Source organism: Rhinatrema bivittatum, chromosome 16 (assembly GCF_901001135.1).
Source record: "Rhinatrema bivittatum chromosome 16, aRhiBiv1.1, whole genome shotgun sequence".
Taxonomy (NCBI): Eukaryota; Metazoa; Chordata; class Amphibia; order Gymnophiona; family Rhinatrematidae; genus Rhinatrema; species Rhinatrema bivittatum.
The window spans coordinates 12,479,304-12,497,333 of record NC_042630.1 but is presented as its reverse complement, the minus strand read 5'-3'; the positions used below and the strand labels follow the sequence as shown (position 1 = coordinate 12,497,333).

Below are 18,030 nucleotides of genomic sequence, written 5' to 3'. Positions count from 1 at the left end.
GTACTGAGGCTTCCATCCCATCTGCCTGGTGTAAAACAATAAAAAGAATCAATGTCAAGAGCAAATTTACTTTTCTTCAAAACCAACTTGTTTTCTTTGCGTAGCACAACATAATTCCCACAGACATGGCCTATGTTCGAACCATCAACATTTATTTTCTGCTGATTTTTACATTAATTCAGTCCTTTCCACGTGATCAGTCTGCATTATTATTTCAGAACCTGCACTCCTTGAGTAAACTTGCACAATTCTGCTCTTAAATAGAGAATTTCTGCCAGCCAGAGTTTCACAAGCTTCGGTGCATAGTACACTCCAGGAGCCAATCTGGTACTCTTCCAGAGACCTAGATATGTCTTTACATTCTCCACAGTCGCCAAGTGCTAACACACCATGCTGCACCCTAAAGAGATGTGAATGCATTTAAAATAAATGTGTAAAATGCAAACAATGAAGCCATTTTCACTTTGTCCTGAATATAACAAACTTTAAAGAACCACCTACAAAAATACCAGAACATTTTTGAGTAGTTCTGTATTTAGGCATTTAAACAACAAAATAAAATTCTCTAGTGGGATAGTGGAACAAGACCTTAGCCTGGTCCCATTGCTCAGGACTAGATTAGACCCAGTGCAGGGGCCCAGCTCAGAGGCCTAGTCCAGTAGCTGAGGCCCAGGCACTATACCAGTGCCTGGCATTAGGCCTGGTCCCATTACCAAGAAATGATCCCAACACCAGGCTCTAATCCAAAGCCTGGTCCGAGTGCTAAGGCCTAGGACTACCACAAAGCCTGGTCCCTGCATTTATCCTTGACCTGAGGGCTGGTCCTGCTGCCACATCCCCTTCCAACACCTGGTCCTGATGCCGATGTGTGGTCCTGGTACTGAAGCCCAGCTCAAGTTCTGGCCCTACTGCTGAGGACTGGTCTGGAACCAGACCTTGAGTTGGGCCCTGGTGACAATCCTATGTTTTGTTTGATGAGACCAGGCCTCAGTCTGGCCCCAGTAATGTGACCAGGCCTCAGACAGGGCCTTAGCACCAGGCCTAGTCATAAGAACATAAGAATATGCCATGCTGGGTCAGACCATGGGTCCATCAAGCCCAGCATCCTGTTTCCAACAGTGGCCAATCCAGGCCATAAGATGATATATTCAGACTGGACCCTGGTGCTAGGCCTAAAACATGGCACTGGGACCAGGCCTTGGTCTGGTCCTTGGCACCAGGATTAGGCCTTGGTGCTAGGTCCAGTCCTTGGGCCAAGTCCCAGAGCTGAGCTTAGCTCTTGATGATCAGACCAAGGATTGGGCAGGACCCCAGCCCTGGGCCTAAGCCTCAGTGATGGAATCAGGCCTTGGGTCATGCCCTGGCTGAGCCTTGGTGCCAGGATCAGGCCTTGGCACAAGTAGCAGGCACAAGGACCAGACTTCTATAACATGACCAGATATCAGGCCAGGCCATGGCAACAGGACCTGGCCTTGATGATAGGAGCAGGCCTCAAGCTTAGCTCTGGCCTCAGGTTGGTTTCTGGCACCAGGAAAATACCTTAGTGGCCTTGATGATGAGTCCTGGTCCTGGGGAATCCTGTTTTATTTTTTTCTGTTTGGTTTTTTTTTTCTGTTTTGAGAGGTTCTTTTTTTTTAGGGGGGGGGGATAATTTGGCAAATAAACCAAATTGAAAAACATTAAATGAACCAATTCTTAGTGAAAAAAAAAACCAGGAATGAAAAAACAATCCAAACTGAAAATGTTGGGGCCGAACATTTCTGCCACACTATGAATTGACTGTCACTCCATGTAGCTTCCCTTATCACCTCTTTCTACACCATAACCAACACACAGCCTTGAACTTACTCAGTACACTCACTAGAGAAAACTATGATCACTCTCTAAATAGGGGTGACTGGAAAATACCACATGATTAGCATCCAAGGGTAACATCCTTCTCTCTAAAACTTCCTTGCTACTGGAAGGAGGGGGTAATCACTATGAATATTAATTTAAAAACCATGAAGTGGATATTCAGACAGTTGGAGAGTGAGCATTGTAATGGGGTAAAACTTATTTGGATAGCTTATACTGGATAAATAGTGGGACATGTGTGGTACTGACTATATCTAGCTATCGCGAAGTATGCTAAAACTTGTCTAGGTTACCCAATTGAGGTTTGTTTTTTTCTGGCTAGCTACTTAGCCAGGTAACCTGGAGACATTCAGCATGAGAAAAATTTGAAATACTGCCATTTGCCCGGGAAAGTCCTGAACCTAGTGGGATAAGTAGGCTGAACATTTACCTTCTTATGTCTAGGATGATGCAAATTACAGCCACACCTACAAAATATTAGAAATTTTGTCCATCTCATTTTGATGATCTGCCTTCAGAATTTCACAGCAAGAACTGAAAACCCTCATGAAGAAAATCTCATCTTTGGCAACATCTAGAGTGCTTCCCAGTAGGGATGTGAATCGTTTTCCATATCGTCTTAACGATAGAAATCGTGTGGCAGGGCAAGAAAATCGTGTTAGGCACGATTTTTTAGTTTAAAAATCGTTAAAAATCGTTTTTTCCGATTAGTGCGCACTAACTCGAGTTAGTGCGCACTAACGGGAGTTAGTGCGCACTAACTGGGAGTTAGTGCGCACTAACTGAAAATGATACAATTTGACACTTTGCAGGTCAGTTAAGGTCAGTTTAGGAATGAATATGTATTCCTATTGGCTGCCCTCTTATTTATTCATGTTACCAAGTTTCCCACTGACAGTATATGGGGGATGGGAAATGGAAACAGTTTCCAACTGTTTCCATTTCCCATCCCCCATATACTGTCAGTGGGAAACTTGGTAACATGTTTCCCATCCCCCATTTCCAGTCAATGTGACTAGAACTTGTGCCCTAACCCTGATACCAGGGGTATTGTGATCTTCCTGCACACAGTGCCCTATCCCTATTAATACCAGGAGTGTTGTGATCTTCCTGCACACAGTGCCCTAACCCTGGCACCAGGGGTTTTGTGATCTTCATGTACACAGTGCCCTATCCCTATTAATACCAGGAGTGTTGTGATCTTCCTGCACACAGTGCCCTATCCCTAATACCAGGGGTGTTGTGATCTTCCTGCACACAGTGCCCTATTCCTGATACCGGGGGTGTTGTGATCTTCCTGCACACAGTGCCCTATTCCTGATACCGGTGGTGTTGTGATCTTCTTGCACACATCCCGGTATCAGGGATAGGGCACTGCATGCAGGAAGATCACAACACTCCTGGTATTAATAGGGATAGGGCACTGCATGCAGGAAGATCAGAACACCCCTGGTATCAGGGATAGGGCACTGTGTGCAGGAAGATCACAATACCCCGGAGGAGTGAGGGTCAGGCAGCTCCCCCCTGTCTGTGAAGCCAGCCTCTCACTAGTAATGCAGGGAGGGAGCTGTCTCAGACTTCACCATCCTCCCCCCCCCCCCCTCACCCACACACCATTCACTAGCTGGGACATGGGGGAAGTCAGGAGTGAGGGTCAGGCAGCTCCCCCCTGTCTGTGAAGCCAGCCTCTCACTAGTAATGCAGGGAGGGAGCTGTCTCAGACTTCACCATCCTCCCCCCCCCCCTCACCCACACACCATTCACTAGCTGGGACATGGGGAAAGTCAGGAGTGAGGGTCAGGCAGCTCCCCCCTGTCTGTGAAGCCAGCCTCTCACTAGTAATGCAGGGAGGGAGCTGTCTCAGACTTCACCATCCTCCCCCCCCCCCCTCACCCACACACCATTCACTAGCTGGGACATGGAGGAAGTCAGGAGTGAGGGTCAGGCAGCTCCCCCCTGTCTGTGAAGCCAGCCTCTCACTAGTAATGCAGGGAGGGAGCTGTCTCAGACTTCACCATCCTCCCCCCCCCCTCACCCACACACCATTCACTAGCTGGGACATGGGGGAAGTCAGGAGTGAGGGTCAGGCAGCTACCCCCTGTCTGTGAAGCCAGCCTCTCACTAGTAATGCAGGGAGGGAGCTGTCTCAGTCTTCACCATCCTCCCCCCCCCCCCTCACCCACACACCATTCACTAGTTGGGACATGGGGGAAGTCAGGAGTGAGGGTCAGGCAGCTCCCCCCTGTCTGTGAAGCCAGCCTCTCACTAGTAATGCAGGGAGGGAGCTGTCTCAGACTGGTATCAGGGTTAGGGCACTGTGTGCAGGAAGATCACAACACTCCTGGTATTAATAGGGATAGGGCACTGTAAGAGATGACTGTAGTAGATTGAATAAAGATCTGATGTTTCTGCTCTCCTCACACCAAACAAAAACAACACACAAGCAGAGAAGCCCTTCTTACAAAGCTGAGCTAGTGAGTTAAGTAGGAGGAAAAGTAAACATACTTGTGCCAGTGTGGCTACTTAAAAAATACACTTACCAACAATCAATTACATATATTTGAACTGTGTACAGTTCCAGCCAGGACCACCTTTCTAAAATGCACAGTGATTGGCAAATTCAACATGCACTAGCATTTCAGGTGCCTGCTAACAAAAATAATAAACAAACAAGTTCTAGTCACGTGAGTGCTGATCATTACATTACTTTTTTTGTCAAGCTTCCAACTGTTTCCATTTCACATCCCCCCAACCATTACCTCAGTGTTAGCCTTGGTAACATCAATAGATAAGAGCACAGCCAGCCAATAGGAATACATACATACATATTCATTCCTAAGTGACCTTTACTGACCTGGGAAGTGTGAACACTTTGTTTCATTTTCTGTTGGTGTTCGTTAGTTTCCAGTTCCATTTCCCATCCCCCCAACCATCACCTCAGTGGTAACCTTGGTAACATCAATAGATAAGAGGGCAGCCAGCCAATAGGAACACATATTCATTCCTAACTGACCTTCAGTGACCTGGAAAGTGTTTATTTGTATCATTTTCAGTTAGTGCGCACTAAATCGAGTTAGTGCGCACTAACGGGGAGTTAGTGCGCACTAACTCCCGTTAGTGCGCACTAACATGATTTAACGATTTTTAACGATAAATCGTTAGAATTTCTATTGTATCGTGTTCTATAACAATTTAAGACGATATAAACATTATCGGACGATCATTTTAATCGTTGAAAAACGATTCACATCCCTACTTCCCAGGGTAGGTAGCACCAACTGAGAACACATTAACTCAGTGTATATGTACCTATGTTCTTTCAACTTAATTTTAGTCTTTGAATCCATAGACTGCTTTCATTCTTGCACATTTTCAGAGCAAGGCAATACTGAATATCAAATAATCTTTAGAATGACATGGTTCATCTTTCTTCCACTCTAGAATTCTAGAGGCAAAAGAACATATATATGTCTTCCTTCATTCACTGCAAAGGAAACGTTATCATATACTGTGCAATCACACGGCAAGTCAGAAATATCTTACATCAACTATATAATGACCTTCATATAACTGGTAACTCTTTCTTGTACTAATAGTGCAGATTACCCGGAATAACCAGTACTGTGGAAATGTCCACAACCCATGAAAGATTCCATATTTTAAAGCAGGCTCTGCACTCAAAGTCTATATCTTAGTCCACTCTACTCCTGAAGAAATCCTGAAAACAAAACCACCTCCAGGTGTGCCCTATCACCACCTTTTCTAACCAGTTAAATTTGCACATCTTGTGCTGTAGTGTGCACCAGTTTATCCTATTGCAGGGGGAGGTGCATATTTTTGACTAGTAGGCTAATAAATCTTTTTAATATTTACCCCTTAACACTGATTTTCAGTGCTGGGCACCTAACTTAGGTGCCTATAACGTTTTCAGTCAAAAATGTAGGCACCTGAGGGGGGTCATTTTCCAAAGCGATCGCACGCGAAAAGGGACTTTTCGCGTGCGATCACTAAATGGGGGCGGAGTCGGGGTGGCATCAAGACCGGGACAGGAGGAGTCAGGGCTGCACTAGGATGGACTCCGCGAAGACATCGCAGACAGCGAAAAGGTAAGAACCCATTTCGCTGCCAATTTTGCGCCCAGTAGCACCACCTTTTATAATGGCGCTATTGGGTGCAAAAGCCCCCCGCTTCGCCCCTCCGCCTCCCCGCCCCCCCGTACCACGCGATTCAAAGAGTCCGGCGGTATTAGAGAATCCAGGCCTTAGTTTGGTTCGAAATTTTCCAAAATTTAAGCAGCCTTGAAGTTTTTATATTTCACATCCTTCTGTTCTAACAGCTTCACATATTTGAAATGAAGTCTTCTTTTACTAGCAGTTCACAAGGAGAAAGGCACATTTTGTAAATCATTGACTGACTGGTGGTTTTGCTCTATGCACGCAATTGACTATTTTGTGAACTAATAATTTCTTAGGATATGTTTTGAATGGCAGGTAAATCACTTTATATCAGCAACTAATTTTTATTGCACATTAAAAAAATATATGAGAGAGCTTATCTAACTGAGCAGAAAATAATTCATGACTAATACAAATATTGAATTAATTAGTAATGTGATAAATGTCACAAAAGCAATATATGATGACCAGAAAAGCCTAGGTAACGAAACCAAGGGAAAGAACAATTTTAGAACAGTTTTCTGCATAAGCAAGCATATGTCAACTCAACTATATTTAAAACAAAATCATACCACTAACTATGATCTGCCAACTGGGAACTGGAATGACCAAGGTCACCAATTCATTGATTAAGGCTACCACATGACTTACATTCTACTGAATTGTTAATTCCCATTCAATTCAAGATGAACTGGTGACCTATAGCCTAGGTAACCATCCATAACTCATGCCACTCCACTAAACTATGAAGTCTCTCTAAGAGATTGCTATTATTGTTGTTATTATTAAACACAAGCAGTTTTATCATTATTATTAATTACTGGTTTTGGACAGCAAGGACATTTATTCCCACCCTAGCCTTCAAGATCTCTTCAGTAGGCTCATTCTATATAGGAGTAGGTTTTGAATAGCTTGCTCAGCTTAAATCTAGCCAATTAAGATTTAGCTGCCTAGATTTAAACCCGCTATCCTTGTGCACAGGGATAGCTGGTTCTGAAAATTGCCACTAGCTGGCTAGGTTTTCACTCATAATTTGACAATGCCCCTTGGGATTACCCAAATTTAGAGGATAAAATTTAGCAGGTCATCAGCAGTAATTTTTTTTTTTACTACATTTTTATTGCATAGGTGCAATGATCTCCTCAAAGTGTTATATAGGGCAGTAATTCTCTATGAAAATAATTATTTCACAAAATCTTTAATGCTACCACCCTTTTGGGATATGATTAATAGGTATGTCAGGACTGAATTTAGGAATATGCAACATAGGCACATGTCTTGGGTGTCAAATTCTGAAGGGGGACCCAAAAACTGGGACGTGCGATGCTGCTGTCTGATTACCAGGGGAAAAGTCTCCCATCCCTGGTGCTCTGCCCAAGGACACCATAATCTTAAATCTGGCTTTGGGGGTGTGTGTGTGAAGTTTTTTAACATTAGGTTCAATAATAAAGTCAACCAATTTATACAAATTCCATAAATCTAATTAACCCTGCAATTATCTGTACTGTTAAGGAAGTTTTAAATGATGGAATGTTTGGGTACTTAATGTATAGATCATGTACCCATGTGAGTTGAGCCCAATTGCAGAATAGAATGACGGGTGATGTATGTTAGCAGCCATGCAAATCGGAAGGCGGTCCCACGTAGCCAAGGCAAAAACATTTTAGCGGAATGAGGACTTGTCCCGATGTTCTTTGATACAAAATATCTGGATGCATCAATATACCGTCTGATTTGTTCAGTACGATTTTGAGAGTGACACGTTGATAGACTGAGAAGCAGAGATAATTATATGCACGACTAAGATTGAAATTGATAAAAGGATCTACTTTTGTAGTTCTATTTGATATCAGCAATCATCCCCTGATGCAGCCTAAATTGGCGAAACTCGGCCGGAGTCGGGCTTTGTGAAACAATAAAAAATCTTTCCACGGTATAAGGTTGTCTCATTTTTGTTTTTGCCTTAGCAGCCATGCTACATACTCTGTTCTGACACTCACTCTGGCACAGATTAATACTGAGATAATGTATATAATGTAATTTATTGATGGTAAATATGTATAGGTAAATTTATATTTCAATGTTCAGTTGTTCAATTTTCCATACTATATGATATTCAAATAGTGCTTCTAACTACTCAGTCTCTCCTTTTCTCACAGCTCCTTGAAGTGAAGTGTCTTGTAACATAGCCAGGAGTCCATATCACCTCTGCATGTCTCCTTCTGGTCTTAGGCCCACCTCAGAATGGTTTGGTCTGTCTTCTTCTGGTCACATCTGCAGCTGGGCTGCTTACATCTACTTTGGGCTGGATCTGGCTATCTGGTCATACACCCAAGGCCTGGTCATCTGCCCAAGTTGTCTGTGTTGGGCTGGGAGTTTTGGCCCAGAGAGGTTGGGGCTGAATGTTCACCAAAAATCAGGCCTCTGGTCTCACTCTTTTATGAAACTGACTTATGCAATCAAGGAACAGGATTGCATGTCTTTCATCTCATTGGTTGAATCTGATAGCATGACTTTCATGCAATGAACAAAGAGTACATGTGTCTTGTTTCATTGGTTAGAGAATGAAAACAAACTTACACTCCCTTAAATGTCAGGGCATCTGGGTTATTTGGGTCATATTTGGTTCATCACAACATCACATGCTGTTTGCCTTTTCTCCCATATGATCAGGGGTGGAAGAAGCTTCTGAATATGAGGCCTTTCCTCATTGGTTGTTTCTCTGCAAAATACATATGATGCGTATATGTTACTTCTTATTCTGCAACACTCATCAGTCAAATGACATCAGGCAAGCTGAGCCATTCAGACTAACCTCCACTCATGTCTTCATTCCCATTGATACTTGCCAAGTTCCAAAAAGGCTTCTGTTTGCCTTGCCAGTGCAGGGTCCACTTGCTCTGAAAATAACTGATAAGTTACAGCTCTTACTTTTAAATGTTGCAAAATATTTCTTTCAGCGAAAACCCAAATGCTGGAAAAGGTCTCTAGGCCAGGCTTCTCTGGTTATTGTATGTGTTAAAATGTCCATCGTTTTAAAATGTCCATGTTATCCATAGTATGCTCATGCAGAAACTTAAACTGTTTGAGTTTAAATGTCCACTATTCCATGTATTCTAAGAGGCTTATATGGTAAGCCAAAAATAAAAATGTTTCTTGGAGAGAAAAATGGCATTCTTCAGGAGTTTATCCGAGCTTCCTAACACTAATCTTATATGTAATTCTCCACCTGAGCTCTAATCATAGCAATACTTCTTGATAAAATATATTGTGGATCATTGCAAAGTCTATGACAAAACATTATTCATGGCATATTTCCATCTCTCAGGTTTTAGAATCTCTTTTTTTTTTCCGTAAGTTGGCAGTTCTAATAAGAAATGCACCAGTTGACTTTCTGAGGCTGATGAGTAAGATATTTTGACCTCTGTTGTAATTTCAAGGTGTGCAGTCAGAGAGTGAGAGAGAATGGATAAAATCTTAAGATAGTGTTACAGAAACAAAGGACAAACACAGTGAATGCCAGGTTTCGGAAACTTGATTCTAATAAATCCTTTGCTCAAATCAGGAGACCAATTATCTGATAAGGGAATTATTATGCAAATGCAGAAAACTGAAACTGCTTAATTAGATAACTGCCTAACCTTTTACTTTGTAAATGTATTTGACATCTAAATTTTACCTTTGGCTCTCTCTATATCGCAGTTTTAGATTTGAGAAGGGCAAAGCCATTCCCATGAGTAAAATGCTATTTTACCCGCATAAAAGAATTTTTGATTATTACCCACCTTATATGTGTGTAAAATTACAGTGCCTGCACAAAACGTGAGCACAAATGTGTATGGCTATTTTTCACAGGGCAATATCAAAGCAAAACTATCTCCATAGTTTTCTTTTATTTCGGCAAACTCTGTGGGTGAAAACTACTGGCAAGATTTGATGGAATGTAGGCACTTTGATTACAGCTTGCTTCATGCCCAATTAAATCTTTGGAAATTTAGTTCTAGTTGTCGACTAAGTAGACAAACCCTACTCCCCCCCCCCCCCCCCACTCCCATTTAAACATCCAATCTGTCTTTTAGATGGAGTTTTAGACAGCTAATATTGATTGAAAAATATGCCCCATTTTTGTGTGCAAAGAGTTAGGCACCTAGAATCCAACACAAGCACGCAACCGCTTCTCTTTGAAAATGTGCAAAAATGGTCAGACATATCCATAATCCTGTCCAAGACATCACCATCATCATCATCAGGGACAGGGCACAAAGCAGCAAAACAGAGGAAAGGATACTAGGTGACAGGACGTGGCCATTCTAATTGGGTTCTGGAGCATTCAGGCAAAATGTCGCTTTGCAGTTTAAGTTATTGATTTCGCCTCAACATGCACCGGAGAGAGATGATTTTAGACTAGAAGTAATGAAGTTCTCAAAGTGATCAGTGAGAAGGAACAAATCATGATTTCCTGTTATTTTCCATGGAGGCAATGACAACACCACGGGGATTAGGCAGGGACCATCAGAGATATTAATTAAAGGGCAGAACACATAGAAATAATTAATTCCTCTGTGACTCTTCCCAGAAGGATTCCAGAGGGAAGGCTACAAAGTATCTGCACTGCTTGAGAACTGCGGATGGGCACAGAAATACAAAAATGTGTCAAGAAGGTAGTAGAAAGTATTTTTTCTGAGAAACCAATGGCAACGTGCTGGTAGGACTTCACCTTTGTTTTGTTCTCTGAATCGCTCTGATAGATTCTGGCCTCTGGAATAAAAAAAAAAAAAATGAAGCTTTACTTTCTCTTCCATTTCCCTTATATTGAGTAGATGCAAGATCCCAAGTACAAAAATGCAGTCTGTTCATGCTGACCTGACTTCCAGATGACGTCCTCTTGTTTGACTTGTTCTTAATGTTTTAATTCTTGCGCAACCATATAGAGCTGACCATTCATTAAGTCAGTGCCATAACTGCGATGCTTGGATTTTTTTTTCCTTTGCTAATCTAATGGTTGATTCCTGCAAAACTCCCAAAACAACAAAAAAAATAAAATGCCTGTATAATTTAGGAATCAATACACTGTCAGTCCTCCTATCTACAAGTGAACTCTGACATATATCAGTCATTGGAAGTAACCAGTGAGTACGCAATGATATAAATAGTTAATTTTTGGAGGTGGTTTCACATTTATTATATTTAGGGCAAAGCAAAAATGTGGGCATACATACTTTAATATAGTGAACTGTTTATTTTTCAGTATCAAGATCTAACAAAATGTCAGGTTGTTTAAGACTCAGGTATATCTTTGTCACATATAATTTAGCATCAATACTTAAAAAAAACTCAAAAAAGAGAAATGTGAAATAGAGGAGACAGTAAGTAAATATTTGAACTTTGGTATAGAAAAGTAATAAATAAATAAATAAATAAATAAATAAATAAATTGAGAAAGCAAAAGGAGGTGAGAAACAGCCAAATCGATAGCCACCTCAACATGATCCAAATGAAATGATGCATAGGATGCTGACTTGTCCCTTTATTAGCAATTTTGTAAAACCAAGAATCATGGAATCAGGAAAAATATTTAAAAATTTCATAGTAAATGATACACTCTAGACAATAATAAAAGGCTCACTCTTCCATTTCAAGCATACAATATACGTCATGTTGAGAACATCTATGTGATGATTATTGTGGCACAGCTGCGCAAAAATACATTTTGTCAAACATTAGTAGTAGAGATGTGTACCACAAAACATTTTACTTGATTTGTTTTACTGTTCAAATGAAAATTTTACATATTTGTTCTAAAATATAAATTTTTCCATTCACTTTCAGAAGTTTATGCATGGAAATGCCATTTACCACATAAAATTTGATTTTGTGCATGTAAAACAATTTACGTGCCCAAATATCCAACAACAAATGGACTAAAACGTGCATCGTTATTTGCAATCTAGATGTTTGATTTAGCATAATAAAAACATTGATAATTAAGGGGGTCGGGAAGGGTGGCAGCTTAACAGGGATCAAGAAAAGAGGAGGGGAGAGTGGTAGACCTATAGTAATACAGAAAGTGAAAATATAAACTGTAACCAACTTCTAGATCAGATAGGAAGCTGAAAATCTGCACACTTAAAATTAAACTATTGGGGACATTTCCATAATAAATATACCCCTCTTCTCCCCAAAAAAGAAAGATAAATAAATGAGGTTTAATGGGGGAAAAAATGGGCCTCCAAAATCTTCAATTTTCACTGAATTTGACAAAATTGTATAACTGAAGAGTGGTGATTGGAATAATGAAATCAGATTGTTTGCTATGTTTAGAGGGAATGGGACCCCAAACAGTCCGTTGTTAATTTGGAGGCGATATAGATAGAATCTAAAGCCAGCCTTTCAACTTTTGGGAACGTAAAGGTGTTTCCAGAACTGGGGAGTCATCATTGAATTACTGTATCTTTCAATTGTAACCCTGTTATAAACACATTAACGGAATCCTGTTGGAGCCCACTCTAGCTCCAGTTAAACTAATGACAAAATTGATCAGAAGAATGGAAACAAGATGGCATAAGAGCAACGCAATTCTTTGACTACATGCTTTCCATCACATGTTCAGTGCATGATAACGGCATTATAAAATTAGCATACTATAGAAAGTTTCATAAAGAAAGTAAGCAATCTCACTGAGGGAGGGAAACAAACCAACTAGTTAGAAAACAAACAAAAAAAAAAGCAGAATTTAGTCAATCTTGCCATTATTTTGGTTAAATAATATCCTGTGTTGCAAAATTATCAGTATGATCAAGTTCAACATGATTGCTCTTTTTGGATGCATTCAATGTAACTGTGGCTTATTTTCCAGATGTCCCTTGATAAAAATGACAGGAAGGAGGAATGATACATCTACGAAAGACTTTACATTCTTGGGTTTTCCAAATCTTCTACACATGGATTATTTAGTCTTTCTAATAGTCTTACTGATATACATTATAACAATTTCTGGAAACACCGTTATCATTTTGGTCATTAGACAGGAACATCAGCTCCATACGCCAATGTACTTTTTTCTCAGCAACCTGGCCTTCTTGGAAATCTGCTACACAACCAATATCATTCCCAAAATGCTGGAAGGGCTTCTAGTGGCACAGAAAATGATTTCTTTTATTGACTGCATGACACAGTTATATTTCTTCCTTTCCATGGCTTGTACTGAGAATTTCCTCCTAGCCGCAATGGCTTATGATCGCTTTGTGGCCATCTGCAAACCACTGCATTATACAACTATAATGAGCAGTAGACTTTGCGCAAAGTTAGCCCTGTGCTCTTGGGTTATGGGTTTCCTGATTCCCATTTTACCAGTCCTAATGGTTACCAGATTAGACTTTTGTGGCTCCAACATAATCAACCATTTCTTTTGTGACGTTTCACCTCTAATAAAATTATCTTGTGCAGATGTCTTCCAGATCAAAATAGTGGAATTTGCCACGGCTTCGTCTGTGTTGCTTACTTCGTGTACAATAATACTGTTATCATACATTTATATCATATCAACTATAATGAGAATTCCTTCTGTTTCTGGAAGACACAAAGCTTTCTCAACTTGTATTTCTCACCTTATCGTTGTTACGTTATTCTTTGGCTCTGGCATACTTATTTATATAGGTCCATCAGCCTACCAGTCTTTTGACCTGAATAAAACAGTGTCTGTGTTTTACACAGTGATTACTCCCTTATTCAATCCCTTCATTTACAGCTTCCGAAATGAACAGGTGAAAAACGGTTTCAGAAACACGGTGAAAAGAAGCACTACTTTTATAAGAAACAGAGGCTGTTGCTAGTGATTGCATGATAAAGGAAAAAAGCACCATAACCAATGAAAGACTTAGCAAGCCCAAGACCAGAGAAAAGGCAAAAGGTGGAAAAGAAATGAACATAAGAGCACAAGATTTGCCAGACTGGATCAGACCAAAGATTCATCTAACAGTCGCAAGCTGTGGTTGTTCAGAGAAAATGTATATGAAACACGGCACATATACCATGGTCCACTGCCTCTGTTACCATTTCAGTTTGCCAGTCATGATTTAGGGTGGCTTTCCTGACTGTTATTGCTTTAATAACTCATGAATGAGCTTTTTCTTCCCAACCCTTTTGATCACAGTTCTGCTGTTTGCCTCCACAACATATTGAGTCAATGTTTCTCAAAGTAAATTCTGTGTTTTGTAAAGAAATAGGCCCTTTATGTTTGTTTTAAACCTGACCTTGGATTATTTATGTATTTATTGCATTACTCTCGCATCTCATGCCATAACACACTAGTTGACCTACAAGCTCAACAAACATAAAATTACAGCATTTCTGTCATGGCGTGGGGACTGAATGGGTATGGGAATTCCCCCACAGAAGCAGGGCCAGACTCTAGGCAAGACAGGACAAGATCTTTAGCCTGACCAGTTATCTCCCCCACAACTTGAGCCCTTGGGTTCTGGTGGCTAGCAGGACTTGGATAGAGCAGGCATTGGAGACAATGCAGGGACTGGCAATGATACAGAAATCAGAGACAAGTTGGAACTGGAAGCCAGCAATGGAACTGGAGGTATAGGCTGGAACTGGAGAAAAGGGCCAGTCCTGGGACTGAAGAGAAAAACAAGGCTTTGGACTGGAGACAAGGACAAGGCCTGGGACTGGAAACAGAGAAAGCCCACTGGAAACTAGGGCCAAAGGAAGGAATTGACAGGATATGACAAGGACTGGACAGGACTAGACATGGATAGGAGAGGACTAGATACAAACAGGAGAGGACTAGATAAGACGAAACACAGAGGGCCCAAAGGACGGCAGGGCAAATAAATACTAGAAGGCCCAAAGGCCAGAGGACAGGGCGAGAAGCCTAAGGAGGCCACAGGACAAGGTTAGAAGGCTGAGTAGGCCATGATCAAGGCTGGAAGTCTGAGGAAAACACAAGGCAAAACAGAAGGCCAAGAAAGCCACACAGAAGGAAAGTTAGGCCAAGTGGGTCAATGCATAGAGCCAATGTGATTTGATGAGTTGCAAGTGAGGCAGGGCTAAATAGGGTTGGCCTTCGTGGGTCATGGAAGCATCAAGGAAGTGGCTATGATGAGAGCGAGTGCAGCTGTGTGAGAATTTATGCTAGCAGGGAAGCTGCCTAGCAGTGAGGATTGTGGCAATTTCTAGTTTGAAATATCTAAGACCACTCAACAACTTATGACAAGAAACTTCCTACCTCACGATCACAAAAAGAGCTAAGGAATCTGGTCTTCCTTTGAATTCCATCTTTAACACTATCAGCTTTAACAAAATTAGTAAAAAAAAAACCCCACCTGTACCTTGACTAACAGACCTCAGTGAGACTGTATTATTATTCACTTTTGGACTTTCTTACTTATTAATTCTCCTCAGCAATAGCAATAAGGTCCCTTGATCTACCCACTCCCCCTATTTCATCTAATGGTCTCGTACCACTGCTATTCTGTATACTACCATAAATGATCAATATATTTCCCTATACCTCCTTATATGTCTCTTTATCTTGTTCCCTATAGTGACTGTAACCCATTACACTTTGTAATAATTTTAATCTGATTGTAACCCACTTTGACACTAGCTTAGAAAAAGTGGAATATTGATTGTTAATAAATTTTTTAAAACATCTTTATTTATATACTTATTTGAAAGATGTATATGCCACTAAAATCCACAGCTCAAGGCAGCTCAAAGAAATAAAAAGTTCATAAATACATATAAACACCAAATAAAAAACAAGTAATTAAAAAATCATCTTAAAAAAAGAGGTAATAAATAAAATAATAAAATATAAAAACACCAGGAGTTTCAACTTATATAAATCAATGCTGGAATAAAAACATTCTTCAGCATTTTCCAAAATGTCATTGGACAAGACACAAGGTGAAAATTATCTGGTAAGGAATTCTCCAAGGTTGGTTTGAACACCAAAAAAGCCTTTTCATGAGCCTCTACAAGATATGCATGACACAGGGATCAAACATCAAGCAAACCTCTCTGTGAGGAACTAACTCTCTGTGAGGAACTAAGTATACATGTTGGATTATAAACACATAACACTGAGTTCATCCAGGGAAAAAAAAGTCGCACTCAACATTTTGTATATTAACTCGACAGTTTTATATTTAATTCACCATTGTACAGGAAAAGGTGGAATATAAATCAAATAAGTAATAACTGAAACAGGTTTAGAGTAATATGTGTTAATAACGTAATGTTTAGGTACCCCCAAATTCTTGAAATATGAGACAATGGGGTGGATTTTAAAAGGGTTATGTGTGTAATATATGTGCGTAACCCTTTAAACCCGCTCCCACGCGCGCCGAGCCTATTTTGCATAGGCCCAGCGACGCACACAAGCCCCAGGACGCGCGTATGTCCCGGGGCTTGAAAAAGGGTGCGGGTGGGGTGGGGTGGGGTGGGAGCCTCCAGGTACAGCGGCCATTTGCTGCTGTGCTCGGGATCGCGGGCCGGCCGTCGGCCGGCGCGCGTAACCTACGCCTGCCCGGAGACAGGCGCAACTTCTAAGTTAAAGGTAAGGGGGGGGGGGGTTTAGGTAGGGCTGGGGGGCGGGTTAGTTATAGGAAGGGAGGTGAAGGTGGTGGGGGGGTTTGAAGGAAAGTTCCCTCCGAGGCTGCTCTGATTTCGGAGCGGCCTCGGAGGAAACGGAGGAAGGCTGCGAGGCTCGGCGTGCGTAAAGTGCACAAGTGTGCACCTCCTTGCGCGTGCTGACCCCGGATTTTATAACATGCGCATGGCTGCGCGCGCATGTTGTAAAATCATGCGTAGATTTGTGTGCACCGGGTTGCGTAGCTTTTAATATCTGCCCCATAGTTTTCAGGATAAGGCACAAATATAACAAAGAATGTGTATGAAGCTAACATTTTGGTTTTCTTGCACAATTTTGAAATAGCTTGCTCTTTTGATCAAAGTATTTCTTCTGGAAAAAAAAGTGACAAAACCTTTCTAGAAAAAAAGAAATTGTGATTTCATCTCCTCTAGCGTGTGAAGGAGTATATATAGGAAAAGCTTTCAGAACTCCTAATGGGCTTGCTCCAGGTTACCTAAGCCCATTCCACTTCAAGGGAAATCCAGGAGGGAATTCCAAGTCACATAACATTTCCCCGTGAGAAAGGAATAAAAGCTCAGGCCCAGGGATGACAGGAGGCCCTGGGGAGGAGGAAAAGGCAGACCCTACTCTCCTAGACAATCTACCTGTGATCGCTCTATTTTTATTTAAGGCTGCTGAGGTAAGCAGACCCTTGTCTGCAACTTTTATGTTGTGCTGTACATAACAAATTGATTCTGTGAAGAAAAACTCCAGACCGCTCTTGTCTTCTGGCACATTCTCTGTGCCAAGGGTTGCGCCCTTGGTGTCACACATGGTGGTAGTGGTGGGATTTCTGATCTAAGCACCTGCACACAGAACAGAGACCCACGCTAAAAATAATTTTTTTTAGGGGGCACCAGGCTTCAGTGGCAGCCCTGAAATTAAATACATACAGCAGGCAAAGGAGGTTAACCCTGCCCATATAGAGAAGGAAAATAGTAATTCAGAGGCCAGACAGGTTAGGTTTTTTTTCTCTCTTTTCCCCAGAGAGAAAAAGGTTGTGATTTTCTGTTTCCTTGAACAGGGTGTCATCCTCTGGAAATCAAAATGCCTCTGCTGCTCCAAAGCACATACTAAACTAGTATGGAGAGTGCTTATTCTAGACCCTCACAGAGGGGGTAGCATCAGCCGCAAACCTGTTGCACAGGACCATTGTGCCCAGCAGCAACTCCTGTGAGAGCAAGGGAACTCAAAACAGGCTTCCTTGATACAGATTAGAAAAGTCATCAACCTATTGCATCTAGGCCTAACCCTCTGACTCCCTTGGTATCTAAGAAATCCAGAAGAAGACCTAGGCTGTTTCCTAATTAACTTTGTACCAACTACCTAGCTAGCAGAATGCCCAGAGTCCAC

General features: G+C 41.4%; 1 protein-coding gene across 1 annotated transcript; it reads left to right on the top strand.

Annotated features, from left to right (window-relative positions):
* Positions 1-12,904: 12,904 nt before the first annotated feature.
* Positions 12,905-13,864, top strand: LOC115077315 (olfactory receptor 6F1-like). Its single transcript, XM_029579608.1, has one exon. The coding sequence runs from the start codon at positions 12,905-12,907 to the stop codon at positions 13,862-13,864; it is 960 nt and encodes a 319-aa protein (XP_029435468.1).
* The last annotated feature ends 4,166 nt before the right edge of the window (positions 13,865-18,030 follow it).